We start from the raw sequence: 27,796 nt of genomic DNA on the forward strand, positions 1-27,796 counted from the left end.
TAATCTTGTGTATATTGAACGAACATAAACAAGCTCTTATCAAGTCGAACATCAAGCTTGTTTACGAATGTTTAGTTCATTTATAGCCCTAACCCTACATAACCCGTTTATGGGCGATTCTCAGGCACCCCGAGTGAATTTTGACTGCTCGGGGCGTCCGGGCAGATCTAGGAGCCCGAACAAAATGAGAGTCGCCCAATAGTGGCCCACGAACGGGTGTGCAAGGTATCACCACATTATATATATATGTCAATTAGCAAGTTGTCAATTAGCTTAATTATAGTTTCCTAAGTGAGAATTTTTCCTAATATATATTCCTAGTTTGTATATAAATATACCTCACTGTTCAATAAAGTATACATATTCTTTTTATCTAAAATAAGAGCTTGATATATGCTTATTAGTACAAAAGGTCTTATTAGGAGGTATAAAATGAATCAAGTATTAAACTACGGAATTTCTGAACCCAACTCCCATTAGAGTACACTATAAAGCAATTTGTATTAAGCAGAATTATCAAAACATGCTAAGAGAAATACTTACCGTGTGTGCAAGCAATTCATATTAAGCAAGATATACAAATGTACAAATGCTCATTTTTATTAAAAAAAACACAAATTTATCTAATGCTATTTATACAATAACCTTAGACAAATTAAAATTAACAAAGTCAACTAAACAATAACAAAATACCATGCAAAATAAGCATATATATATTATAAGATAATAATAATAAAGTATATGCAGGAAACAAAAAACACATGTAATTGTGTCAATCTCACAACAAAGCCCCCACAATTTCATTTATAAATATGAGTTATACCTCTCACATTTCAAAACAATTAGATTATTATTCTAATAATGTCAGTCAAATTGGCGGTAATTAAGAAAGTAAGCAATCACAGATTGATAACATATCAAAATTACAGTAATGTCCTAACTTTATCCCATTAACAAGCAGATTGATAACATATCAAAATTACAGTAATGTCCTAACTTTATCCCATTAACAAGCAGACTGCCTAGTTGACTATTTATACTCAATATTCTACTTAAAACAATTTTAATAAACACAAATAACTCTGAAACAATTTCTGGTATATATCTAAATAGTAGATAAATGAATATTATAACAGACCAAATTATAGGTTCTTACAATTATATCATTGTAGTCATGTAATGTGAACATGTCTCAAATTACATGCAAAAGATCTTCTCGTATTCTCATGGACACAATCATTTTAATGTGATATTAAAGATATAGGATGCACATATATGAAATTTATATTGAATAGGAATCATGCAACATGGGATTAATTGTTGGGAAGAGAACATGAAAATTTGTACCTGATTAATATTTGCAGCTATAATCTTTTATCCTAAAATCATTATGCTAGAGGCAGTACTGCTTTTCAGTATGCTATGTAGTAAGCTGTCAACCTACCTTGGTTTAGCATAGACAACAGAAGTGCATTTTGCTAGGCATAGTCTATGCTTGGCAAAGTTAGTATGACAATCTAATATTTAGGTAAGAATTAGATGTAGGGAAAAGTTTCTAATTCATTGGAACGTGATAGGTTACATTATCAGAGGGCAAACTTTGCCCAGGAGAAACAGACCATGCTGATGACATCATCACTAGGGACTGAGGATCACTTGCGAAGAAACTTTGTGAGTCATCTTCCGAAGCATCAGCATTGATAGCTAACTCCTTTCGCCTAACCAAGAAATTATCTGATAAATGATTTCCCCATATGTCATAAGTATGTTCTTTTTTTATCCCATGACTTTCCTCCTCTTTCATGCATTTATCCTTGCTATTCTGTCCTGGAGCACGAGCAGGAGGTGCAATTGGTGAACATGGGGCTAAAACACTTGAAGAGCCAATAAGGTGACGATTGAAACCATATTCTGGAAAATTCACATTAGGAGCAGCTGGGTGTCTAGGCGATTTCGGATTTGCAGGAGCCTGCCTTTGAGTAGGCACTACACCGACCATTTTGCATTGCTTATCAGATTCCAATACTCTCCCCGGTATAGTAATTTCTGAATCATGCATCTTATAGTGCCTTTGTTCCAAAGATAAACCAGTATATGGAATATCACTTCGTGGAGAAACAGACCATGCTTTCTTTGGAGTAGAAGCATTCGAGGATACAGGTGACGATGATGTGGAGTTCCCACTCTGACTGCTAGAAACTTCAAGTTGCGCTGCTAATCCAGCTCCAGTAGCTCTTCTCTTTCTTCTTCTTCCTTTTTCCCTAACAACCTTAATAGTCAGACTACCGTGTTGTGGAGTTTCTATCATACTGAATTGATCAAGACTTTTGACATGGTTAGTTGGACACGAGACTGGGACTTCTTTTTGATAATTAAAATCTTGCTTCCCTTGTATCATTCTGGGGTAGTTAAGCGTAACATTTTCACAAACACGATATCTGTCCACAAATTTAACCTTAGAGTTCTCACCTTCGCTAGATGACCTGCATTACCAAATGTGAAAACAAAAGCTATAAATCAAGTACTAATCAGGATCATTCTATTATAACAAAAAAAAGAAATGAAATGACTGAAGAAACCAACCTGGAGAGTTTTGCATTATGATGACTGCAATTTTTTCCCGCCTTACTCACTGTTCGATCAGAATTCTCATAACAATCTTCAGTAGCCACGAAAAAGGAGTGTGGTTTTTTACTTGCCAACAATATCACAAGGGCAGAAACAGCAGCAAATATAAAAAGAGAGAGTTTCCATTGCAGTGGTTGGATAAGCGTTTGCCTACACTGGCTGAACATATCAAATGGAAGGCTTGCTTTCATAGGTATTACAAAGATGCCAGTACTTAATGCTAGCTCAAGATCCCTCTGAACAACATGCGTAGAGAAATCAGCATTGTATGAAATTACAAGCCTTACTGATTCCCCTGGTTCCAGAGTAAAATGTTCACATTCATGAATGGTAAACCCATCCAAACTACATTCAGTTCCTGAGATACTAAGTTTCTTCACCTGAAGAAGAAGATCACCAATATTTTTGACATATATCTCCTTGGAAATTCGATAGCTGCATAAGGAACTGGTGTTTTTGAGGCTTGTTATAAAATTTGCAGATGACATGTTTAGTGGTAAATGATTGTCAAATTCAAGCTTCCAGACAGGTTCACCATCCTCGAGAAGGGTGAGAGAATATGACCCTCCAAATGCTTGAATAGGAAACCATTCCACACCAGAAAGATTATTCCGTATCAAACCTGAGCTTCGCCACATACATCGATTTGCAGGTCGAAAGATAATTGGCCCAAACATCACAGTTTGAGAAGGATGAAGCAAGGCCTCTGTCACTGCTGAATCTGATAGGGAGAATCCAATTCTTGACTTTGGAAAGTTGATCTCAGTAAACCTACTAGAGAAGGTATACTCATATGGTTCATCAGTTTTGCAATGATCAATCACCTCTGCTGAGTTCAGTATAAGCTGCATTACAACAGGCTGTTGGCTAGGATTGTGTACAGAGATCCACTTAAAGAAATGTGTTCCAACTAGGACCACAGGAAAGAACATTTTGCGTTCTTCAAGGACAGAAGTGTCAGTTCCAGCACCATGAGATATCCAATTGCTAAGTATTAGCTCATCCACTTCAAATGTTTTCAAGAGCTTTGACTGCACGTAGAAAACACAACATAATTGAAATGCAAGAAAATACAAGAAAAACAAAAAGGAAAATACAAGAAGATTGTGTAGCTAAATATGCCGCCAATTTACTGGATCTAAAAGTAACTTCAGTGTTTGAGTTTAAATTTCCATTGTTCCAAAGTCTAACATAGACATTGAGTAAAGAACTGGATCCATCAAATAGCACAGACCCTCCTCTGCAATGCAATAGCCTATGTGATGGAAATTTGATCAGATTTTCATTACCACCACTTATAGTTATATGGGCTTCAGAATATGAATACAAATACATAATTATTACTAGTAATGTGGTTCATAATTCTGCAAACTATAATTAAAAAATTTTAGTGCAACAAAGGTAAGGCATCATTGCTATGATGGATTTTAACAGTGCAATGAAGCAGCACTGTAACTATGATGAAAGTTTATGAGGGTGGTAGTTCAAATGTATAGATCTTATACAGAATAGAAATTCTACTTTAATGGTAAAATAATGGATATGTGATGGTTTTCCACAGGAACTAAGAGCATCCACGTCAGATACCCTATTTAAAAATTTTACTTTAAATTTTGGATAGGGTAGCTAAAAATTCTTTACATCAACTACCCTATTGATTCCCTAAATTATGCATTTATGAAGAGAACTTCTCTAAATTTAGAGAATGGATTCCATTCCTTAAACATTATAGAGGAGAGAGAAGAAATAGGAAAGCTGATATATGATGTATTAAAAAGTGGATATCCAAATTTAATAAAGTAACTTTTTTACCCTAAATTATGCATTTTGGATAGGGAAGCTGGTATGGATGGTCTAAGGGATTGTACCAACTCGGTGTGATCAATATGAATGTCCTCCAACCAAAAAATATGAATGTCCATTATCCAGAGCATCTAAGTGTTAATTCAAAGGAATCTTTTTGCTAGAACAGACAATCACATCATTTATCAGAAAGTACCGAGTATCAAAACTGAAACAGAGAGTAGGATACCATGGTATCAAATGTGACAAGGTTAATGAATCAAGGTTTGTATCATGAACAACTTAGTGATTTCGGGAATCATGAATTGCAAGATTCATGTTAATCATTAAAAAAATATGTAAAAAAATCAACCTACTAAAATTTGTAAAAATATCATATTTAACACCGTAATATGATTAACAAATTAATAAAACACAATAGCATATTGCCAAAAATAGAAAAAAAAAATATGTTATAAAAAAATGAAATATGAAAATGAAGTATGTGGAAGTAAACATAATTATTCGTGAAATGAGTCAAGTCTAACAGCAATACAACAACAATCAAGCCTTATCACACTAGGTGAGGCCGGCTATATGAATCATTTTACGCCATTGAGCTCTATCTCCTACTATATCATCATTTATACTTAAATAAATTTTATCTTATCTTATTGTTGCTAATCAAGTCTTTTTTTTTTGTCTTCCTTTTCCTCGTTTGATATGTGTGTGTCATATTTCACATCATCTAACTGGAGCATTTATTGGTAGTTATATGCCCGTACCATCTTAAACGTACAACTCCGACTGTCTCTTTAATGCTCTCATTTCTTATTTTTTCCATCCTCGTATGTCCACACATCCACCTTAACATCCTCATCTCTACAACTCTCATCTTCTGCTCATGAGCTTGAGTCATAGCCCAACATTTAGCTCTATATAACATAGCATGTTTATTTGCGGTTTTGTATAACTTTCCTTTAAGTTTAAGAGGTATTTTACGCTTTCCTCCATTTTAATCATCCTGCTTATATTCTATATAAAACATTTCTTTCAATCCCTCCATCGTTTTGCTAAAATGATCCTAAATATTTAAAGCTCTCGATTCCCGATAACTCGTCATCTCCTATCTTAACAATTATCTCATTACGTAAAATATTACTAAACTTAAATTTCATATATTCTGTTTTTATTCTACTAAACATAAAATATTTCCCTTCTACTGTTTCTGCTAAAATTCTAGTTTAGCATTTACTCCACGTGTTTCATCTATCCAAACAATATCATCTGCAAACAACTTGCATCAAGACACTATGTCTTAAATGTGTGCAGTGAGTTCGTGCATAATTAATGTAAAAGATAGGGACTTAGAGTTAATCATTAACGTAACCCTATATTTATTAGAAATATATCAGTTACTCCATCTGAAGTCTTTACTCTTACATCCTCGTACATATCTTTAATTAGTTCAATATATGTTACGCTAACACCTCTCTTTTCAATAATTCTCCATATAATTTCTTTTAGGACTCTATCATAAGCTTTTTCTAAGTCAAGGAATATCATGTGCAGATCTTGTTTTTGCTCCCGATATTTTTTAATTAATTATCTAAGAAGATGTATAGATTCTATTATCGACCTTCAAGGCATGAACGCAAATTGATTTTCGGTCACCGTGGTCTCCTTCCTTAATCTTTTTTCCAAAGTTTCATTGTATGGCTCATTAATCTAATATCCCTATAGTTTGCACAATTTTGTACGTCTCCCTTGTTCTTATATAAGGGAACTAGAGTACTTATCCTCCATTTATCAGACATTGTTTCATTTTCAATATCATGTTGAATAATTTTATAAGTCATTCAATACATTATTTCCCTAGCCACTTCCATACCTCTATCAGAATATCATCTGGTCTAACGATTTTTCTATTGTGCATCACATTTAAAGTTTGTTTTACATCTGAAGTTTGAATTCTACAATAAAAATTTAAATTTCTATGCTCATTTGATCTACTTAAATTACCTAAGTTAAGTTGATCACATAAACCTTCATTAACAATATGGAAATACTTCTTCCACCGCTCTTTTATTTCTCCATCGTTTACTAGTACCCTATTACATTCATCTTTAATACATTTTATTTAGATAAGATTTCTTTCTCTCACTTTAACTTCCCCTTCTTTTGTATCCAATTTTTTTTTTATAACCGTTTAAAAGTTTTATTCTTTACTTCATTCACTACTTTCTTAACTTCTTTCTTGCCTATTGTATATTTTTTTAAGTTTTCTTCGTTCTTACAAATATATAATTCCTTATAAGCTATTCGTTTTTTCCTTCACTTTCTCTTGTACTTTCTCATTCCACCATCAAGATTCCTTACTTAATGGTGCATGCCCCTTTGACTCACCGAGTACACTCTCAGCTACTATTTTCAACTTTGATATCATCTTATCTCATGTTGTATTAGAGTCACAGTATATTTCACCTAATGCTTGTACTCCTACTTTCTCCTTAAATATATTTTGCTTCCCATGCTTTAACTTCCACTACTTAATTCTAGGAGTCATATATATTTTCTTTCTATTGATACTATATTTGAGGCATATATCCAACACTACCAACCTATGTTGGGTAGCTGAGCTTTCTCGATGAATGATCAATCTTTACAAATCTTTCTATCCTTCTTCCTAACTATAAAAAAGTCAGTTTGTGATTTATTATTCTCACTTTTGAACATGACTAAGTATTTTTCTCTTTTCTTAAAAAACATATTAGCTAATATAAAGTCATATGCTATCGCAAAATCTAATATAGTTTTTCCATCCTCATTTCTCGTTCCAAACCCATCACTCATATATACCCTCTCATATTCCTCATTTTTCACTATGACATGTCCATTTAGATCACCTCCTATTAAAATCATTTCATTTGACGAAATGTTTTGTACTATTTCATCTAAGTTGTTTCAAAACCTTGATTTGATAGTTTCATCTAATCCTACTTGCAATGCATTTACGCTAATTATGTTCATAGTTTATTTCGCCACTATTATTTGAAAGGCTATAATTTTATTTCCTTTTCTAACTACTCCTACAACTTCATCCTTTAATGAACTATCTACAACAATACCCACTCTATTTTTTCCTTCACTATTTCCTATGTACCAAAACTTAAAACCTGAGTTCTCTATCATCTTTGCCTTCTCACCAACCCATTTTGTCTCTCGTACACACAAAATATTAATTCTTCTCCTAAGTCTAATAGCAATATTTATCTAAATATAATAATAGCCTAAAGCCTGCCTAGATAGTAATGGAATTTGGATGTTAGAATCTCGATTTTATTGTAGTAATCTAGATGCTGAAAGCTGGGATTTTCTGGTGTTTTGGTTATGTTGAGGACTTAAGGGAGAAGCTGGATATAGGAATGAGGATGTGCACTGAGTTGATAATCCACCAAAGGTGTCTGGTTGAATGCATAGGTCCCTAGAGTGAAGAAGTGCAGTAGGGCTGCTGAAGATGTGCGAAGAAGATGATCGACTGCTGAGGAATGCCTGATGGTAGATGAAGAAGTTGGTGAAGTAGTAGTCTCCCACGAAGTAGGCTAGAGTCAATGGTGTCCAATGGTTGACCTTCAGATATGTAGGTTGAAGTTGTGACCACAACACTCAACCACATGAAGCTTGCCTAAGGGAGACATCTATTAAGGAAGAAGATGTCGCCGATGAGCCATTGCCAACAAATTGTGAGAATGTGAAGTCTGCAGGCGAGAGGACACTCCATCAAATACAAAACATGGATGAACTTTTAACCCTAAATCACTGTGTTATTTTATAATAACTCGTCAGATCAACATTATATCCCAAATTGTAAATCACCTGTTTTAAACTATATCAGTCCAATTTGCACTGAATCAGACAGATGTTTAGATGCAATGGAAGGTGATACATAAAGAAAAAGTTAATAGAGAAAGTAGAGACACACACACATTGTATTGTTGAGAGATAAAAGAGAATTATAGCATCAATCAGAGAGATGAAGCTTGAACAGGCAAAAATCAAGTGTCACATTACACTGTTGCCAAATTCAACCATCTTTTTCTTTCACTGGTGGCAATGCTTCAAAGAAGAGAAAGCAAAAAAAATAAAAACATTGTGTCCTAAATTTTTGGAATTGACCACATGGATCATCCTCCACTGTTGAACTCTATGTAAAACTATACAATCGGTAGTAGTTTTAAGGTCACCTGGATTTATTTTTAGTTATAGTTATGTTACATTGGTTGCCTAGAACATTCTAGATGACAACTAGCATTACACAAAATATGGTAAGAATTTCTTCAGAAATTATTGACTGGTCCACATATGAATGAGATAAAGTCTATTTAATGCAAGTATCAAACAAAGCTATCTGATTCTTATTAATTCAGCAGTCAATGCATATGACACAAACTAATGAAACCTAAAAAATGCCAAATAATTGCCAATAAAACTGTCAAACAAGCCTTGATATGACAAGAATAATAAGGAAATCATAAGCTCGCATTGATTGGGATTAAATTGTACAATTCTGGCACAAGAAAATTAAAAAACTTTAAAAAAGTAATCTTTGTAAATATTATAAGAAACACAATGCATTGGCCTACATTATTGTCCTTTAAAAGGGAACTATTTCCAGATAGTGTAGAAAGATAGAAGGTATTGTTAATAAGTGGCGTGACACATATAAAACCAAACTACCTCAGCAGGAGCTGATGCATTAGCAATGCCTTTTAAGGATCCCGTCCTTGAGTTTGTATGTTTTTCCTCCTCAATCTGTGATGACCAACTAATATATGATGCTTTTGATGCAACAATACCAGAGCCTTGTTCTCTAAAAGAACTGGCATATATCAAGTCAAGGCATGAAATTTCCATTACAGAACTGTCAGAATTATTCGTCGCTATTGAAAGTTTACAATCACTGGGAATCTCAGGCTCAATCTCCATTGACAAAAAGGTTCTTGAGTAACTAACCGAACCAATTTTCGCAACAGCCCCAGGAAAAAGTAAAAAACCTTCCTTGTATCTGACTGTGAACAGATCTAAACCATCTGTAAGCTCAATACTAACCAATCTAAGTAGATCTGCTCCATGGTTTGTTAACGAAATTATAACAACTGCCTTCATCACATCAAGGGGCTCAAAGGCCTCAATATCTAAGGTAATTAAACCACTTCCATCACTATAATTCGTCTTGCCGTGGATTTCTATCTCAAGGGGGAGAACAACTATGGCAGTTTTATCTAGTCTGGAATTGCGCAGCTTTAAACAGGTACCTCCAAGAACCTTACCTTCATTATAAGGCCACAATTGCATTAGTAGAACTGACTCAGCCTTGTTAGGAGCTACTTCCCATTGCTTGTTCGGCCTAATGTCTAACCATCTCATTTCTGATGTATTACTTTCCAGTCTGAACCATTCTTTGTCAGCTAAAAGGTAATCAAGCCCACTTGACAGTTGCTGGGATTCATCCATACGACAAATAAAATGTAGAGATTGATTTGTCTGACTAGGCAAGGACAACCATGTGCTCACTTCTTCAACATAAAGCACATCATTAAAAGGATTGTGCAAAGAGAAGTCCCAAACCAACTTTCTATTATTAGGAGCACTAATGCCCACTAAAGGCTCTATTTTGTATGGGGATTCAACAGCTATCCCTCTAGCTTTGATTATGAAACCCCCAGAACTTGTCTGCAAAACTAAATGTGCTGAGGATGAACCCAACCATTTCGGTAGGAACACAAAAGCAATAGAGGTAGACCCACCAGGTGCCACTATCAGCTCTTGGAAACCATGAGAAAAATACTGAGGGTTACTACTATAGCTTTCAAATACATGTAAAACTCTATTTTTATGAGGATTCTTCACAGTCAAGGAAACAATTGAAGGGGTATACAAAGCTCTCTCTCCCCAATCCAAAGAATGAGGAATTATCTCCACATCCATAGAAGAGCCATCATGAAGGCCTGAATCAACACGTTTAGAATGGTCATGAAGCTCACTGGTATTCCCACTTGAAGTGCTCATCCAAACATCAGCAAGAAGAGGCGCCATACATGACCTGGAGTCTACCGTGTCGCTACTCTTTCCGCCGGCACTTAGCCAATCATCAACCCCGCTCATGGAATCCACCAAAGAACAGGAAACGACTCTTCCGTTAGATGATCTGAATGTCGCCAGGCCACCAGGCCGCCACTTCGAGATCGTGGCGCCAACCTGAGCTCCATAATCAGGGTCCTGGCAGCTATCATCCTCTGGAGGCCCTAAACCGACTAGGGTCGCAGGAAATCCGAAAGAAGCCGCCCCCACGCAAGCACCCCGCACCGAATCATCCGCGCAGGAGTTGTAAGCGCTCACACATGATGTCACGAGCACAATCAAAACGCCAAACACCAGCGACAACCATCGAAGAACTGGAAAAGCCCTGCTTCGCGGCCTAAAAGATCCCCTAAAAACAAAGCCAAGATGAATCGAACATCAGCAAAAGCCACGAGCACGCTCTAATCCATTAAACAGCTAATTCCGAACAAGAAAAACAACGCATGGAGAAGGAAGAAAATAACATTTTGAGGGTAGTTTTAGCATTTGGAAACCCAAGGAACCACTCTCCCGACCAAAAGTTCGCTTACTATACCAAACAAACCTATTTTTCAATTTGAAATGGGAAGAAAACATTAAACCTAGGGATTGGCCGCACATGGTGAGAAGACGAAACGGGGGCGAACTAGAAGAGCTTACCGGAAGAGGGAGTGGATGTGAACAGCGCCGGAAAGCATCATGCAGCAAAGAGAAACATGCGTCGCCGTCCGGTCGGTCTGGATCGCCGGCGATGGATGGAGAGAGAGAGAGAGAGGGCGAGGAAGACGAGAAGGTGGCGAAGGAGGGAGACTTCAGTGGTGGTGGCGAAGCGAATAAGAATCCACCAATTAACGAGTATTATTGATATTGGAACTCGAATTGACTGCTATGCCCTCACCAGACTCGCACGTGACTATCACGTGGGAGCAATTATGAACATAGATTTATTTCATAAAAGAAAAGGGGATTAATTAATAAGATGGTTCCAATTTTCAACGAAGCAAATAAAAAAAACAAATTAATACTTTTTTTTTTGTTTTTCGCAAATTTATTTGTGAGGTCATGCGAGTAATTAACTATAATTAAATTAATATTTTTTTAAAATGGGAAATTATATAAAAATATGAGAACAAAGTCAAATGAATAATATTTTTTTAATAATATGTAGACGTCATATATGGGATAAATCTAGAATATAATTTTTATATTCAAAAATTGATTTTTTTTAAATATTTATTTTTATTGGAATTCAAAATTTGATCTTGTGTTTTACTAAAAATACTTATTATTTTATTATCATCAAAGGATGTCTTATATCAAAGAATTTTCTGTATTAATTTTATTTTAATTAAAATTACTTTAATATTAATAAAAATTATTTTAATATGATCAAAATTACTCTATTATTAATTAAAAATACTATATTAATGATAGTTAAAACTATCATAATATCGTTAAAAAATACTTTACACTAATGAAAACTCCTTCCATATTGATTAAGATTATTTTACTTTATATTATTATTATTTTGTTAAAACTACTTCCTAACAAAGAGAAGAAATGCACCTAACAAATAATAATTTATAAAGAAAATTAGGATAGGTTATTTTTTAAAAAACAAATTAAGGTATCTTTTTTACTAATAATAGTATTTAATTAGGAGAAAGGAAAATACAGGTAGCTAAGTTTTATGCTTTCCTTAGCCAAAATGTAATTAAAATAGGTCATTAATCATCATTAAGTTAATATTAATTCATTTCCATTAGAAAACACGGATTGGTTATTATTAAGCTATTTAATGTGCTCTATTTGGAAGCATTAACTAAAAAAACTTTGTTTTTTGACTAATTAAACCAATAAATAAACGACACGTGCCCCCAAGGAACGGCGGTTGAACGGTGTCCTTGCAACGCCCGTCAACTCCACGTCTCTGGCGGCAGATTGAATGTCCCAATAGCGACACGTGACAGGGTAATGCGCGAATCGGAGGACGAAACGTGTGACCAGGTGAGGATCCGGTAAAAGGGACGCCAATCCTAGTGTTCATTAAAACGACTTTAATGACTTCATTACCAATAATTTCAACCGATTATTGATATTTTTTTTCTTTCTTCGTTTTATTTTTTGTTATTTTAAAAACTATAAAAGAAAATAAAATAATAATAATAAATTTATTTAAGTTTAGTTTATTCAAACACATAACTAGAGTTGTAGTTATGTTGAAGTTTATTTATTTATTTATTTTATCGAATTTATTTAAAATTAATTATTAAAAATCTTATCAAACTTCATTGTCTTATTAGTTATTAAGCTTAACTAACATTATTATTGTAAAATACTTAAATGTTTATTTAATTTATGAAACTTAATTTATTCAAGATTGAATGATCAAGCTTGTTTAGTTTATATATATTTTTAATATTTAATGAATATAAATACAGTTTATTGAATCAAATACTAAGTTTATTCATAAACATCATTTTATTTACAATCATCTTAAAATAATTAATTTATGATATTTTTTATAAATTAATAACATAACTTATTTTTATAAAATAATAAATTTTGTAATAATCTTAATAAAAAATTCTAATTGATTTCTTTAAAAAAAATATATCCTTTTTAAATAATATTAAATTATGAAAATAACTGAATAATTTAAATATAATTATTTTTTTTTACTATCTTATTATTATTCACCGACGAACAGAGAATAATTTAATCCAATTGAACAATTATTAATTTATTTTTTTTACCATTATCCTTTTTATATTGATTTATTTCTTTCGTTTGGATTAATTGCATTAATTCAAGGATTACAAATCCTCTTGTCCATAATTTATAATCTTTTCTATAATATATACGCTCAATCGTGACTAAATTTAATCAAAATTAATTATAATTTATCTAGATTTATTTTCCATTTAGATTATAATTTTATATCGAGTCAAACGGCCGAAGGCTACTAACGATGATTAAATTGTATAGTGTGAAGTAGAGGTGACTTCTCTACCGCTAGTGATCATCTAGCTCGATCCGAAATTATAATTTAAATAACAAAATGAACAAAAAAAAAATATCATAATTAATTTTAATCAGATTTTAATAAGGACTAAGAGAGATCAGGGATGGCAGACAATCTGACCTCTAATCCGAGAGGTTTGAAACTGACGATTAGATTTATAATTTCATCTCTATTATTTAGAAAAATGAGTTCAAAATATATTATTCCATTGAAGTCTCTATCCAATAAAGCCCCTGTATGTATGTCCCTTTCACAAACTCTTTTTTTTTTTTAAATGGTACACTTATCGAAGACGCAACTTCTCTTCAAAAAAAAATAAAGTGGAAAAACAGATTTGGCCAACAAAACATTTGCCAATTAAAAGAACAGGGACAACAATTTGTATTCCTCCAAGGTTGCGAATTATTATTTGTTTAGTCAAAAGGAAATGAGAAAGTTGTATTGCTCAAGAAAAAGGATCTCCAGTTGTTCTTATTTCCTAAAAAGAAACAAAAGAAGTGTTTTTTTTGCAAATATACTTTATTAGTATTGATTAGGAGGGATAATGTAAAATATCGAAAATAGGCAAATATTAATAAGGGAATTTTTCGAAATTTTTGGAAATTTTTCGGGAATTTTTCGGAGCTCGTATGGACGAGTTAACGGAGATAAAAACGGGGTCCGGAAAAGTCTATTTTAGATACCCCATTTAAGTGAGGAAATGTTTATAATTACATTTCCTTTTTCTTTATTTTCCTTATTTATTTCTTTTTCTTACCTCGCCGAAAGCTCTGCGTGCCCGAGCCCCCTCACCCGTGCCTCTCTTCTCCCTCACTCCTGAACCCGACGCCGAAGAGCCCTAACTGCCGGCTGTAGCGGTTCCTCCCTTCATCTTCTCCTCTTCTCGGTGAAGCCGAGCCTTTCCTTCTTCTCCACCGGATCTGTGCCCTAGCCGCCAGCCACCTGAGCCTAACATCGCCGGGAGCCGCCTCTTCTACAGCCGTCACCTGCGCCCTAGCGTTGGCAGCCGACCTTTCCTTCTCTTCTTCGAGCGCCGGCTTTGTCTTCATTTCTCGGAGTCGTCCTTTGCACAGAAGAAGCAAGCCCTAGTTGAGCCTTTGCCGATCGCCACTGTGCGTTGTCTTGTTGACAACCGCCGATTTCTTGATGCTGCCGGTGCCCTTTTCGGCGCCTTCCTTCCTTCCGAGCAGCGATCTTTAAGGTAGGTGGGTTACTTGCTGTGAATTAGGAATCGTGCAATGTTATATTTTCTTGCGGTCTTCTTGTTGTTCTGGACCAGGAGGCGAATCTCAGATCACTACTTATTGTGTTTTCAGATCAGAGCTTGAATATTCTTCTCTGTTATAGATCAATCCTTCTTTGTGGTGGATCAACAAGAACAGCTACGAGATAGGTAAGGAAATTGAGGTATTTTTGGTTTGAGGCTCAGATTTACAGAGTTATGGGTGCTGCCCTAATTGATAGTATAGGGTATTTAATTGTTGTTGTGGATTTTATTTTGATCCTGGTAGTGTGGAGGATTTTTCAGCAGCAAGCAACCTTTCACCGCAGTCATTTGGATTGTGAACTGAGGTAAGGTTTAGGGTTTTACTTTGATCATGTTGTTGATGATTGATAGATAGGGTTAGGTAGTTTGGAATTGATCTAATGGTGGATTGGGGATTAGGTAACTAACCCTAATTTATCGTTAGACTTTATTTAGATAAGTTGATGATTATTATTTAGGGTTTTGCCCTAAATGGTTTTAAGGATTTATTTAGCAATTCGTTCGAATTTTAGCTAAATAAAATGTATTTATTGGATATGATTTTGACGCGAGATGAGTATCTCGATGTCGGATTTGGACATTCCTATTGAGGCGGGTACTTTTGACTTATGTCATTTGATATGTAGTAATTAAATTAACATGTTGCATTAATTGTGTTTCTTATCATTTGGTTAATCACTACCCAAATCTTATATGCTTGATTGATTGATTGGTTTTGCATCTCAGGTATATTTTACCTGTTTATACATGCTTATAGGGGTAGTGATATGTCATGCTTGACCATGTTCAGGACCTAGGTTTTATACCTTCTGTATACCTTTGGATTGTTTTGGATTCGTTGACCTATGATGCATTTTCTATATATATGGATTAGGTCAGGATGTTTATATGGTTATTGCCATGCATCATTCGCATGATTGCATGCTGTGCGATAGTCCGCTCCATTATTGTTGAGCACATCGCCAGTTACATGGATCTGCACACACCACCACTCATGGGTTAGTGGTCGATTCAGGCTGAGTGTGTTGCAGCAGGGACTCTGTTAGGCACCGTTGGTCCGCTCATGGGTAGTGTGACACAACGTGTTATCCGGCAGGGATTCCTCCCCGTCTTTGAGTACCGGGAGTTGAGAGCATTGCGCTCCCCCATCTATGATTTGGGGTCGGAGGATAGGTGTACTCCGACATCCCGTCCACTCGGTCACTCATCGGGAGTAGTGACGACAGAGTGCACGGTTGTCACAGCCCTACCCACTCGGCCTCACTTTTGTATGAGATGATCGACTGGCGGGGTGACCAGGGCGCATCATTGGCATCATATGCATGATGCATTTATTGCTTGTGTTTGTGGTTCTTGCATTTATATGCTGCATATTGTTTGGATACCTATGTTTGACATGCATCCAGGATTCCTTATCCCCTCGGTCTGACGACCTTAGACTGTGGTTAGTACAGTATTCTCTGTTTATTTCAGATGCATTCTTATCTTTCTTATCAGAGTTCGCATGATTAGTGCTAGGTGTTGTTTCTTTACTTTGCATATCAATGTACCTGCTGAGTGTTGGACTCACCCGCCTCCATTGTTGTTATTTTCGGGTTGATCTGTCGGAGGGAGTTCCAGTCGCTAGTCCCCATCGCACGTAGTGCTACTCCTTGCTGGTTTTTGAGTTGTTTCATTTTAGCTTTTCGCTATCAGACTTTATTTTAGTTTTGTTTTGGACTTACATATGGATATTGTATGGAATCTTTCTGTTGGATGGACTTTTAGTATTATTTGGATTTACTCTACTACATGCCTGCCTGGATGGCAGAAGAGGTAAGAAAAAATCGGATTTGGGCTTTACGAGTGTAGTTGAGTAGGGTTGATTTCGAGTCAGAGTATTATTACTGCGTGGTTGTGTCAGCCAGAGGCTGAATATATATATATAAACTGCGTGGTGATTGATTTTTATTACTGTTATTATTCGAGCCGCCTGTGGTTGAGTATTTGGTGCTTGTAGAAAATTTTGATTGTCCGCCGTACAGGGGAGATGCTGCCGAAATTTTCTCGGACAGGGACTCTTCTGGGGGCGTGACAATTTAGTGGTATCAGAGCACAGTTTTACGATCTTTTGTTTCGTATTTTGGATTTTCGAGATTTATCTGATACCAATTTATTTGGTATCAGAGCGGGTTATGATACCTGCTTTTGGTGTTCTGGAGATTTATCGGATACCTGTTGTTGGTATTCTGGATATTTGGGTTAGCCAGGTTTGCGAGTCAAACTGGGCATTATCGGATTTTCGATATGGTTATGTTTCGGATTTCCGTTTCGGATTTATTTGGATTTCCGGCGATATGTACGTTCGGAATTTTGAGGTCAAATTGGGGACTGGACAGCGACGGAACATCGGCAAATAGGTATGTTGTTATTTTATGTTGGTTATATTGGTATTGATATCTGTAATTTAATTTAACAGATATGAGACGATCTACTCGTATTGCTGCGAGACGTGGTGCTGGACGACCACGTGCGAGGACCACGGGATCTCTGGATATGCCAGAGATGCCCACTGTTAGTGAGCCTGTCAGTCAGGGACAGACTCAGGATGCAGCGGGAGCATCGGGCTCTCAAATCCCGATAGCTCCTGTAGAGATACCTACTTTGGCCACACCGACGGTATCCACGCCTACCCTGTTTACAGTACCATCAGGGGTACCATTGGTGTACTCGACATCTGCTCCAGCGCAGCCTACGACGTATTCAGTGCCACCACCACTTGGACCTACAGTGTACCCGACACCAGTGGCACCTGTACCCCCAGTGTCTACAGTAGCAGCAGCTGCTCCACATCCGGTACCTTTTCCTACCGTACCTCCAGTTGCCATCACTTTTATTCCCCAGGCAGTACCACCGACGGCTTATGCTCCGGTATATACAGCAGCATCGGGAGTTCCTCCTCCGGTTTATTCCGCGGTACCACCTGTAGTATCAGCTCCAGTGTTTCCGCCAGTTCCTGCAGCCGTCCCGACACAGCTCACTGATATTGTCGCTGCCCTGGCCGAGTCGATGAAGACTCGTTTCACTCTTTTCCGCGGAGATCTCGATCCGAGTATGGCTCTGTCATGGATAGAGACTATGGAGCAGACTTTCTTCTATATGGCTTGCTCCGAGTGGGAGAAAGCAGAGCTGGCTGCTTACCATTTACGGGATGAAGCTAATGCCTGGGTTATCGTTCTATTATTGGTGAGCGCGTCACATGGACCGAGTTGAGAGGCTTTTGAGCCGTTTCTTTCCTCGTCCTATCGGATGTCTCACGAGTGATTTTATGAGTCGAGGCGAATAATCGCCGATGACCGAGTATAATCTGAATTCCTCCGGTTGGCTCGTTTTGTCCAGAGTTAGTGCGGAGGACAGAACTCGCATGATGCAGTTTATACAGGGATTGGATGGTTATCTGCATGTACAGCTTGCCGGATTAGGGATTACATCTTACTCTGATGCATTGAATCGAGCTTTGATGATAGAGTTAGCTCGGCAGACAGCATATCCGGACAGGAAAAGAAAGCATACGGGTCAGACTTCAGGGCAGGTCCAGCAGACTCAGGCGACAGGACAGCATAGTCGCAGACGATCAGGTCAGAGTTCTTCGGGGCGTCTCGTAGGCCTCGAAATCGGCGGTCTTCTTCAGACGTTCCGGTTTTCTCACAGAACCGCAACCACCTTCCGGTGATACTCATTGTTTAGATGTGGATCCAGATCACCTCACCCCAGCTTGCTCTGGGATCGGTTTGCTTTTATTGCAGCCAGGCACCAAAGCCGGATTGTCGGTGAAGGCTCGGCCTGCAGGAGGTCAGTCGAGGGGCAGTCTAGTCGATCAGGGCATATCGAGGAGGCGGCCCAATCTTCACAGTCGGCGAGTAGCTCCTCCGCGATTTGGCATGCTTGGGCAGAGTACTCAGTGCTTAGAGCACCCAGTTTTGCTCGTGACCTTATTATCCGACTCGGGCGATGTCGAGACTCGATTCCGGCCCACCATGTCGATCACCATCCTCTCGGTCTTATCGCACATAGTCCAGGCGCCTCGATGGCGAGCCGCCGGCAAGATTACCACCTCCTCCTCCGAGACCGGTCGTGTTCATGCTATTACGGAGAGGATGCTCGGTGGGCCGACGGATCCGTTTTCATGATCGATTTCCATTTATGCATTCATCGCGATATTTTGATTGATACCGGTAGTTCGCACTCTTTTATATCCCGTACCTTTATGCGGGAGATTGGTAGATTACCTCTTTATGTGGCGATTGATCGTCTCCCTACCGTCGGTGATACTTTAGACGTCACCCAGAGATCGGAGGTTGCCGTTAGACTTTGGCAACATGATACTTACGGTGATCTTCTAGTATTGGAGATGGTCGAGTTTGATATCATTCTTGGTATGGATTGGCTATCAGTTTATCATGCTACCGTTGATTGCCGACGAGGGTGGTTACCTTCCGACCTCGAACCAACCCTCGTGGAGTTTCACCGGCATCGAGACGACGGTATCTCGATTATTTCGGCGATTCGCACGGCTGTCATGGTTTTCTGTTATCGTTGATCGATCGAGGGCGGTAGTAGTTCGCAGCTTTCCGCGTTCTGCTGTCCGGAGTACCCGGATGTAGTTCGGAGGAGCTGTTTGCCTCGAAGGCCGGTGGAGTTCGCTATTGAGCCGATTCCGGAACTGCACCGACATCGAAGCTCCGTATCGTATGACACCAAAAGAGTTGAACGAGTGAAGGTTCAACTCTTGGTTAGGGGATTTATTCGCCCTAGTGTTTCACCATGGGGTTCTCCAGTTCTGTTTGTCAAGAAAAAGGATGGTACTATGAGGTTGTGTATTGACTACAGGCAGCTGAATGCAGTTACCATCAGAAATAAATATCCATTACCACGGATTGAGGATTTGTTTGATCAGCTCAGAGGTACATCAGTGTATTCTAAGATTGATCTGCGATCTGGATATCATCAGTTGAGAGTCAGAGATTCTGATATCCAGAAGACAGCTTTCCGTACCAGATACGGTCATTATGAGTTTTTGGTAATGCCATTTGGGCTTACCAATGCTCCAGCGGTGTTTATGGACTTGATGAACCGCATTTTTTTGGAGTATCTAGATCAGTTTGTTATCGTTTTCATTGATGACATATTGGTCTACTCTCGTTCAGAGGAGGAGCATGCACAACATCTTCGTATAGTCTTGGAGATTCTTAGACGACATCAGCTGTACGCGAAGTTCAGCAAGTGTGCATTCTGGTTATCCTCAGTTGGTTTTCTTGGACACGTGGTTTCTAGCAGAGGTATTTCAGTTGATCCTCAGAAGATCGAGGCTGTCACCGGTTGGGAGCAGCCGAAGTCAGTTCAGGAGATCCGCAGTTTTCTGGGATTGGCCGGATATTACCGACGTTTTGTCGAGGGCTTCTCGCGTATTGCTATGCCACTGACACGTCTTACCCGAAAAGGCGTGAAGTTCATATGGTCCGAGGATTGCGAGACCAGCTTCCAGGAGCTGAAGCGGAGATTAGTGTCGGCTCCAGTTTTGGTTTTACCTTCTGGAGAGGATGGATTTGTACTTTACACCGACGTGCTGTTCTGATGCAGCACGGCAGAGTAGTCTCTTATGCTTCTCGTCAGTTGAAGGAGCATGAGAAGAACTACCCAGTTCATGACTTGGAGTTAGCTGCCATCATCTTTGCTCTGAAGCTTTGGCGTCATCATTTATACGGTGTCACATTTGAGATTCTCACTGATCATAAGAGTCTCAAATACATTTTTACTCAAAAGGAACTTAATCTCCGACAGAGGAGATGGATGGAGTTCCTGAAGGACTACGATTGTACCATTAGCTACCACCCGGGGAAAGCTAATGTGGTTGCAGATGCGCTCAGCAGGAAGTCCAGAGGGACTTTGGCTTGCCACCGGATTTTAGTCACGGACTTGATTCAGGCTTTCTCAGAGTTAGATCTTGAGGAGCAGGGACCGACAGAGCAGGGTATTCTGGTTACCATGGTTGCTCAGTCGTCGATCAGGACGAGGATCCGAGAGGCACAGGCTAGTGATCAGCATTTGCAGTTTATTAGCAGTCAGATAGCTTCCGGGCAGCAGACCGAGTTTACACGAGACGAGGAGGGTATTATATTCTTCCGAGGCAGATTATGCGTACCTCAGTCTCATTCGGTCTTACAGGAGCTACTTCAGGAGGCACATCATTCTCGATTTGCGATCCATCCAGGCGGGACCCGTATGTATCGAGACTTGAGACGTTCCTATTGGTGGAACGGTATGAAGAAAGACATCGCGGATTTCGTAGCTAGATGTCTTGTCTATCAGCAGGTGAAGGCTGAACACCAGAGACCTGCAGGATTACTTCAGCGGATTCCTATTCCTGAGTGGAAGTGGGATCACATTACCATGGACTTTGTGGTGGATTTACCGAGGACACGACGAGGCCACGACGCGATTTGGGTAATCGTTGATCGATTAACCAAATCAGCGCACTTCTTAGCGATTCGGAGGACTGATTCCCTGGATCGATTGGCAGATCTGTATTGCCGAGAGATTATCAGACTACATGGTGTTCCATTGAGTATCATTTCGGATAGAGATCCACGGTTCACGTCTCGTTTCTGGCAGAGTCTGCAGCAGGCCTTGGGCACACAGCTCCGTTTCAGTACAGGTTTCCATCCACAGACAGATGGGCAGTCAGAGCGGACCATTCGGACTTTAGAGGACCTGCTGAGGTCATGTGTTATGGATTTCGGAGGTAGTTGGGAGGACCATCTGCCATTGGTAGAGTTTGCCTACAACAACAGCTTCCATTCGGCTATCAAGATGGCACCGTTTGAGGCGTTGTATGGTAGACCTTGTCGGACACCCGTCCTTTGGGATGAGGTTGGAGAGGCTCAGTTGTTGGGACCTCAGAGAGTTCAGCAGGATGCAGAGTTGGTCCGTACTATCAGACGGAGGATGGCAGAGGCGCAGGACCGCCAGAAGAGTTACGCTGATCGGAGACGCAGACCACTAGAGTTCTCTGTTGGCGACCATGTATTTCTACGAGTTTCACCCACGAAAGGGATGAAGAGATTTTGCCTCAGAGGTAAGCTAGCTCCGCGGTACATTGGCCCTTTCGAGATCTTGGAGAGGATCGGAGCGGTAGCTTATCGGCTGGCACTACCACCGTCCCTGTCAGGCGTACACGATGTATTTCACGTATCGATGCTGAGGAGATACGTGCCTGATCCGACACATGTGCTGGCAGATATTCCAGTTCCAGTTCAGCCTGACATTACGTATGAGGAGGTTCCGGTACGGATTCTCGACCGGAAAAAGCGTCAGTTGCGGAACAAGACTATCCGGCTGGTTAAAGTCGGATGGCAGCATCATTCGGACGAGGAGGCTACTTGGGAGCTCGAGGACACTATCCGAGCTCGATATCCCCATCTTTTCACTTGAGGTATGTGATTTAGTTTACCGTTCAGCATTTATACTCTATTATCTGTTATTAGTACTTGCTGATGGTAGATATTGAAATTTGGGGACCAAATTTTTATTAGTGGGGGAGAATGTAAAATACCGAAAATAGGCAAATATTAATAAGGGAATTTTTCGGAATTTTTGGAAATTTTTCGGGAATTTTTCGGAGCTCGTATGGACGAGTTAACGGGGATAAAAACGGGGCTCGGAAAAGTCTATTTTGGATACCCCATTTAAGTGAGGAAATGTTTATAATTACATTTCCTTTTTCTTTATTTTCCTTATTTATTTCTTTTTCTTACCTCGCCGAAAGCTCTGCGTGCCCGAGCCCCCTCACCCGTGCCTCTCTTCTCCCTCACTCCTGAACCCGACGCCGAAGAGCCCTAACCGCCGGCTGTAGCGGTTCCTCCCTTCATCTTCTCCTCTTCTCGGTGAAGCCGAGCCTTTCCATCTTCTCCACCGGATCTATGCCCTAGCCGCCAGCCACCTGAGCCTAACATCGCCGGGAGCCGCCTCTTCTACAGCCGTCACCTGCGCCCTAGCGTTGGCAGCCGACCTTTCCTTCTCTTCTTCGAGCACCGGCTTTGTCTTCATTTCTCGGAGTCGTCCTTTGCACAGAAGAAGCAAGCCCTAGTTGAGCCTTTGCCGATCGCCACTGTGCGTTGTCTTGTTGACAACCGCCGATTTCTTGATGCTGCCGGTGCCCTTTTCGGCGCCTTCCTTCCTTCCGAGCAGCGATCTTTAAGGTAGGTGGGTTACTTGCTGTGAATTAGGAATCGTGCAATGTTATATTTTCTTGCGGTCTTCTTGTTGTTCTGGACCAGGAGGCGAATCTCAGATCACTACTTATTGTGTTTTCAGATCAGAGCTTGAATATTCTTCTCTGTTATAGATCAATCCTTCTTTGTGGTGGATCAACAAGAACAGCTACGAGATAGGTAAGGAAATTGAGGTATTTTTGGTTTGAGGCTCAGATTTACAGAGTTATGGGTGCTGCCCTAATTGATAGTATAGGGTATTTAATTGTTGTTGTGGATTTTATTTTGATCCTGGTAGTGTGGAGGATTTTTCAGCAGCAAGCAACCTTTCACCGCAGTCATTTGGATTGTGAACTGAGGTAAGGTTTAGGGTTTTACTTTGATCATGTTGTTGATGATTGATAGATAGGGTTAGGTAGTTTGGAATTGATCTAATGGTGGATTGGGGATTAGGTAACTAACCCTAATTTATCGTTAGACTTTATTTAGATAAGTTGATGATTATTATTTAGGGTTTTGCCCTAAATGGTTTTAAGGATTTATTTAGCAATTCGTTCGAATTTTAGCTAAATAAAAATGTATTTATTGGATACAGGATTTTGACGCGAGACGAGTATCTCGATGTCGGATTTGGACATTCCTATTGGAGGCGGGTACTTTTGACTTATGTCATTTGATATGCTTAGTAATTAAATTAACATGTTGCATTAATTGTGTTTCTTATCTGTTTCGGTTAATCACTACCCAAATCTTATATGCTTGATTGATTGATTGGTTTTGCATCTCAGGTATATTTTACCTGTTTATACATGCTTATAGGGGTAGTGATATGCCATGCTTGACCATGTTCAGGACCTAGGTTTTATACCTTCTGTATACCTTTGGATTGTTTTGGATTCGTTGACCTATGATGCATTTTTCTATATATATGGATTAGGTCAGGATGTTTATATGGTTATTGCCATGCATCATTTGCATGATTGCATGCTGTGCGATAGTCCGCTCCATTATTGTTGAGCACATCGCCAGTTACATGGATCTGCACACACCACCACTCATGGGTTAGTGGTATGTCAGGCAGGTGTGTGGCAGTGCTGCTGTGAGGCGCCGCTGGTCCGGTGACGCAGCGTGGTAGCCGGCAGGGATCCCTCCCCGTCATCGTGTACCGGGAGATGAGAGCATTGAGCTCCCCCAGTTATGATTTAGGGTAGGAGGATAGGTGTACTCCGATAGCATCCCGTCCACTCAGTCACTCATCAGGAGCAGTGACGGCAGAGTGCACGGTTGCCACAGCCCTACCCACTCGATCTCACTATTGTGTGTGATGATCGATGGCGTCGGGGTGACCAGGACGCATCATTGGCATCATATGCATGATGCATTTATTGCTGTGTTTGCTGCATTTATTATATGCTGCATATTGTTTCGATACCTATGTTTGACATGCATACAGGATTCCTTATCCCTGATGCTTGACCTTATACTCGGGACTGGTTAGTACAAGATTCTCCGCTTATTTCGGATGCATTCTTATCTTTCTTATCGAGACCGTACGCATGATTAGTGCTAGGTGTTGTTTCTTTACTTTGCATATCAATGCTGAGTGTTGGACTCACCCCGCCTCCATTGTTGTTATTTTCGGGTTGATGCTGTCCGGAGAGGCTAGTCCCCACTGCACGTAGTGCTACTCCGCTGCTGGTTTTTGAGTTGTTTCATTTTAGCTTTTCGCTATCAGACTTTATTTTAGTTTTGTTTTGGACTTACATATGGATATTGTATGGAATCTTTCTGTTGGATGGACTTTTAGTATTATTTGGATTTACTCTACTACATGCCTGCCTGGACGGCAGAAAAGGTAAGAAAAAATCGGATTTGGGCTTTACGAGTGTAGTTGAGTAGGGTTGATTTCGAGTCAGAGTATTATTACTGCGTGGTTGTGTCAGCCAGAGGCTGAATATATATATATAAACTGCGTGGTGATTGATTTTTATTACTGTTATTATTCCAGCCGCCTGTGGCTGAGTATTTGGTGCTTGTAGAAAATTTTGATTGTCCGCCGTACAGGGGAGATGTTACCGAAATTTTCTCGGATAGGGACTCTTCTGGGGGCGTGACAGATAACCTATTTTTCTAATACTTTAAAATATGAAAAAAGACCTTTTATTTTAGACAATAGATATCCTACCCTCTAAATTACACAGACTTTTATATTTTAAATTACTATATAACAAACTATATATTTTTTTAAATATCCGTTTGCCTTTGATGGTATATGATACAATAGATATCCGACCCATTCTTTCTTGAACAGCCCCAATCTCCAGCTAACCAAGTCATCATACAAGGCCACTTGGCTAATCTAATTTGAACTCAGTGTGTTATTTATCAGAGAGTCAACTATACTATGAAAAGAAAATTTTAATGTCCTCGCTCAGTGTGGTATTATGATAGAGGAGGGACATAATTGTGAGTAGGGATGGCAATGGGTCGGGTTCGGGTCGGATTCTATATCCTCCGTATCCATACCCATCGGGTATAGGATATCCAATGGGTATACCCATACCCATTAAAGGACCGGATATATTCTATACGTGTAATTTTTCTTCTTTCTATCGAGCTATTATCATTCAACAAAACATATTAAAATTAACATCCTATTAAAAAATATATATATAATTAAAAAAAATAGATTAAACATCTATATAGGCCTACTAATATCAAAAAAAAATAGTAAGTTGATTTTAGAAAAAGAAAATTTTCTTTAATATATGTATATATATTATTTAATCGGGTAATCGGGTCGGGTATCGGGTATTGATAGTCCCTCCATACCCTCCTCCATTCGGGTCGGATGTAGGATCCTCCATCGGGTTCGGGTGAAATTACCATCCCTAATTGTGAGCTCAATCACCCATGACAGTGAGGTCACAGTAAACTATTTATTTATACAAAAGATCATATTTTCATCCAAGAATCTCACACAATTGATTTCACAGTCATCTATTCAGAAATAAATCAGTAAATTAAACATGTCACTATATAGGAGAATATTTTCTGTCAATTTTTTAGGGAATCGACACTTGTCTATTTCTACAAATCTATTAAGTAGTGACTAGTTTGGTTAAACCATGAGATTGTGGTGAGCTCTTTGTTAAGTAAAAAGTGATTATGTTCGGCTCAGTGTCCTCGTCATCCTTGAATCATCATGAGAAAGGTAAATCATGTGGTAAAAAATGATTCACTCGTCCCTAGCATCCTCGTCAATCTATCCCTAGACCAACAATGAAGAAGGTAAATCATAATATATGATTGAGAGGTATGGATGAGTAGATGAGTTATCTCGAGTATAGGGATTTACATCTCGTCAATTTTGAAATGTGACTTTTCAAACATGGGATAAATTTATTATTCACTTATCGTCTCAGCTAATTTTAATTTTGTGGGGATGGAAAAAAAATGTGTGCTCTTCGTTGAAACAGGAGGAAGCCCAAAAAGAGAAGTCGCTGGAAGGAAAGAGAAGGTACTCCGTTCAAGTTGTCTTTTCCCTCGTGGTAAACACAGAGCATTAATAAATTCGAAACGGAATGTTATCAAGCCCCCATTCCAGGTGCCGCCGCCGCCGCCGCCGCCGCCGCCTTCGTCGCGGTCACTGGAGGTTAGATGGACATAGGAATTCTCTTCTCGTATTGCGATTTTATGCACTTCCACTTAGTTCCTGCTTAATTTCTTTGGGATTTCTCGGCCAGAAATCGGGCACATCGTCTGCGAAATCTGCGCCATCGGAGGCGGAGTTGACGGATGCCTTCCAGGCGGCGGGGCAAGAGATGCTGCGACAACTCGACGATTCATTCCCCATCGTCCGCAAGCCTCGTACACCGAGATCGAAGGCGAGATCCGAGATCCAGCTCCCGGCGTCGTTCGAGCACCGCTCTCAGCCGCGTCCCACGGCGATCTTTCTTCTTGGCCGGTTCCGCGTCGGCCCATGGGCCGAGCCGACCCGGCCAGTACTTGTTTACGATTATATCAGAAAACTGAATCAGGCCGGACGGAATCACAACCGGCCCGGCTCGATTTTCACTTTTCTCGCTGCCACAGAACAGATCCTGTGTCTCCCTTTTAATTCGACAGAAAAATTAAACAAAAAATGCTTTAATTCAAAGCAATATATCGTCTGAAGCATCGATCAACACTTGATTTGCGCATTAGTTTATGTTTGATAAATTCAAGAATTCTTAAATTTTATTTTTAGTATATAAGTTAATTTGTAATACAATTTGTAGCTTGAATTTGAAACACACTGACACGAATTGATTTGTGAAATAGAATGACTGAAAATTGTTTTGCAAATTAATTTATAGTCAAATTTTGAGAGATCTTATTTGTTTTAGATTGTTTATTATAATGCCAAGCTCGAATTTTACCGAGAAATATTAAAAGTGAAAGGTTTTGATTTAATATAGTAAAAATAAAATATATAAAATTTAAATTTAATAATATTAGATGTAATAATATAATTATTAAAATAAAAATATTTAGTTTAAATATTATTTTGTAAAATTATAGAAGAATTGAAAAATATGTCTTATATATAGAATATAAGTAGCATTATTGAAATGAAAGAAAATATTAAATTTTTATATAATAATATAATATCTCTAAAATTTAAAGAAAATTTTTATAAAATGACGGTTAAACTTGTTGTGTTATTTAAAGTTGAATGTTGAA

General features: G+C 38.8%; 2 protein-coding genes across 2 annotated transcripts; one reads left to right on the forward strand and one right to left on the reverse strand.

Annotated features, from left to right (window-relative positions):
- Nucleotides 1-1,523: 1,523 nt before the first annotated feature.
- LOC122041324 lies at nucleotides 1,524-11,355 on the reverse strand. Its single transcript, XM_042600964.1, has 4 exons — nucleotides 11,191-11,355; nucleotides 9,148-10,900; nucleotides 2,584-3,659; nucleotides 1,524-2,483 (listed from the first exon to the last, which is right to left on the reverse strand). Exons 1-4 carry the CDS (start codon nucleotides 11,229-11,231, stop codon nucleotides 1,556-1,558), a joined length of 3,798 nt encoding a protein of 1,265 aa, XP_042456898.1. The 5' UTR covers nucleotides 11,232-11,355; the 3' UTR covers nucleotides 1,524-1,555.
- A 15,161-nt stretch (nucleotides 11,356-26,516) lies between these two features.
- On the forward strand, nucleotides 26,517-27,302 carry LOC122043726 (myosin-1-like). Its single transcript, XM_042604320.1, has 2 exons — nucleotides 26,517-26,726; nucleotides 26,818-27,302. Exons 1-2 carry the CDS (start codon nucleotides 26,517-26,519, stop codon nucleotides 27,244-27,246), a joined length of 639 nt encoding a protein of 212 aa, XP_042460254.1. The 3' UTR covers nucleotides 27,247-27,302.
- The last annotated feature ends 494 nt before the right edge of the window (nucleotides 27,303-27,796 follow it).

Source organism: Zingiber officinale, chromosome 2A (assembly GCF_018446385.1).
Source record: "Zingiber officinale cultivar Zhangliang chromosome 2A, Zo_v1.1, whole genome shotgun sequence".
Lineage (NCBI taxonomy): Eukaryota > Viridiplantae > Streptophyta > Magnoliopsida > Zingiberales > Zingiberaceae > Zingiber > Zingiber officinale.

Excerpts from the sequence above, each read along its gene's own strand:
- LOC122043726 (XM_042604320.1), top strand. The coding sequence starts at position 26,517 with ATGGAAAAAAAATGTGTGCTCTTCGTTGAAACAGGAGGAAGCCCAAAA. Across the intron at positions 26,727-26,817 it reads CTTCGTCGCGGTCACTGGAG|AAATCGGGCACATCGTCTGC; the intron begins GTTAGATGGACA and ends TTTCTCGGCCAG.
- LOC122041324 (XM_042600964.1), bottom strand. The coding sequence starts at position 11,231 with ATGATGCTTTCCGGCGCTGTTCACATCCACTCCCTCTTCCG. Across the intron at positions 10,901-11,190 it reads CACATCCACTCCCTCTTCCG|GGGATCTTTTAGGCCGCGAA; the intron begins GTAAGCTCTTCT and ends CTTTGTTTTTAG. Across the intron at positions 2,484-2,583 it reads CATAATGCAAAACTCTCCAG|GTCATCTAGCGAAGGTGAGA; the intron begins GTTGGTTTCTTC and ends TTGGTAATGCAG.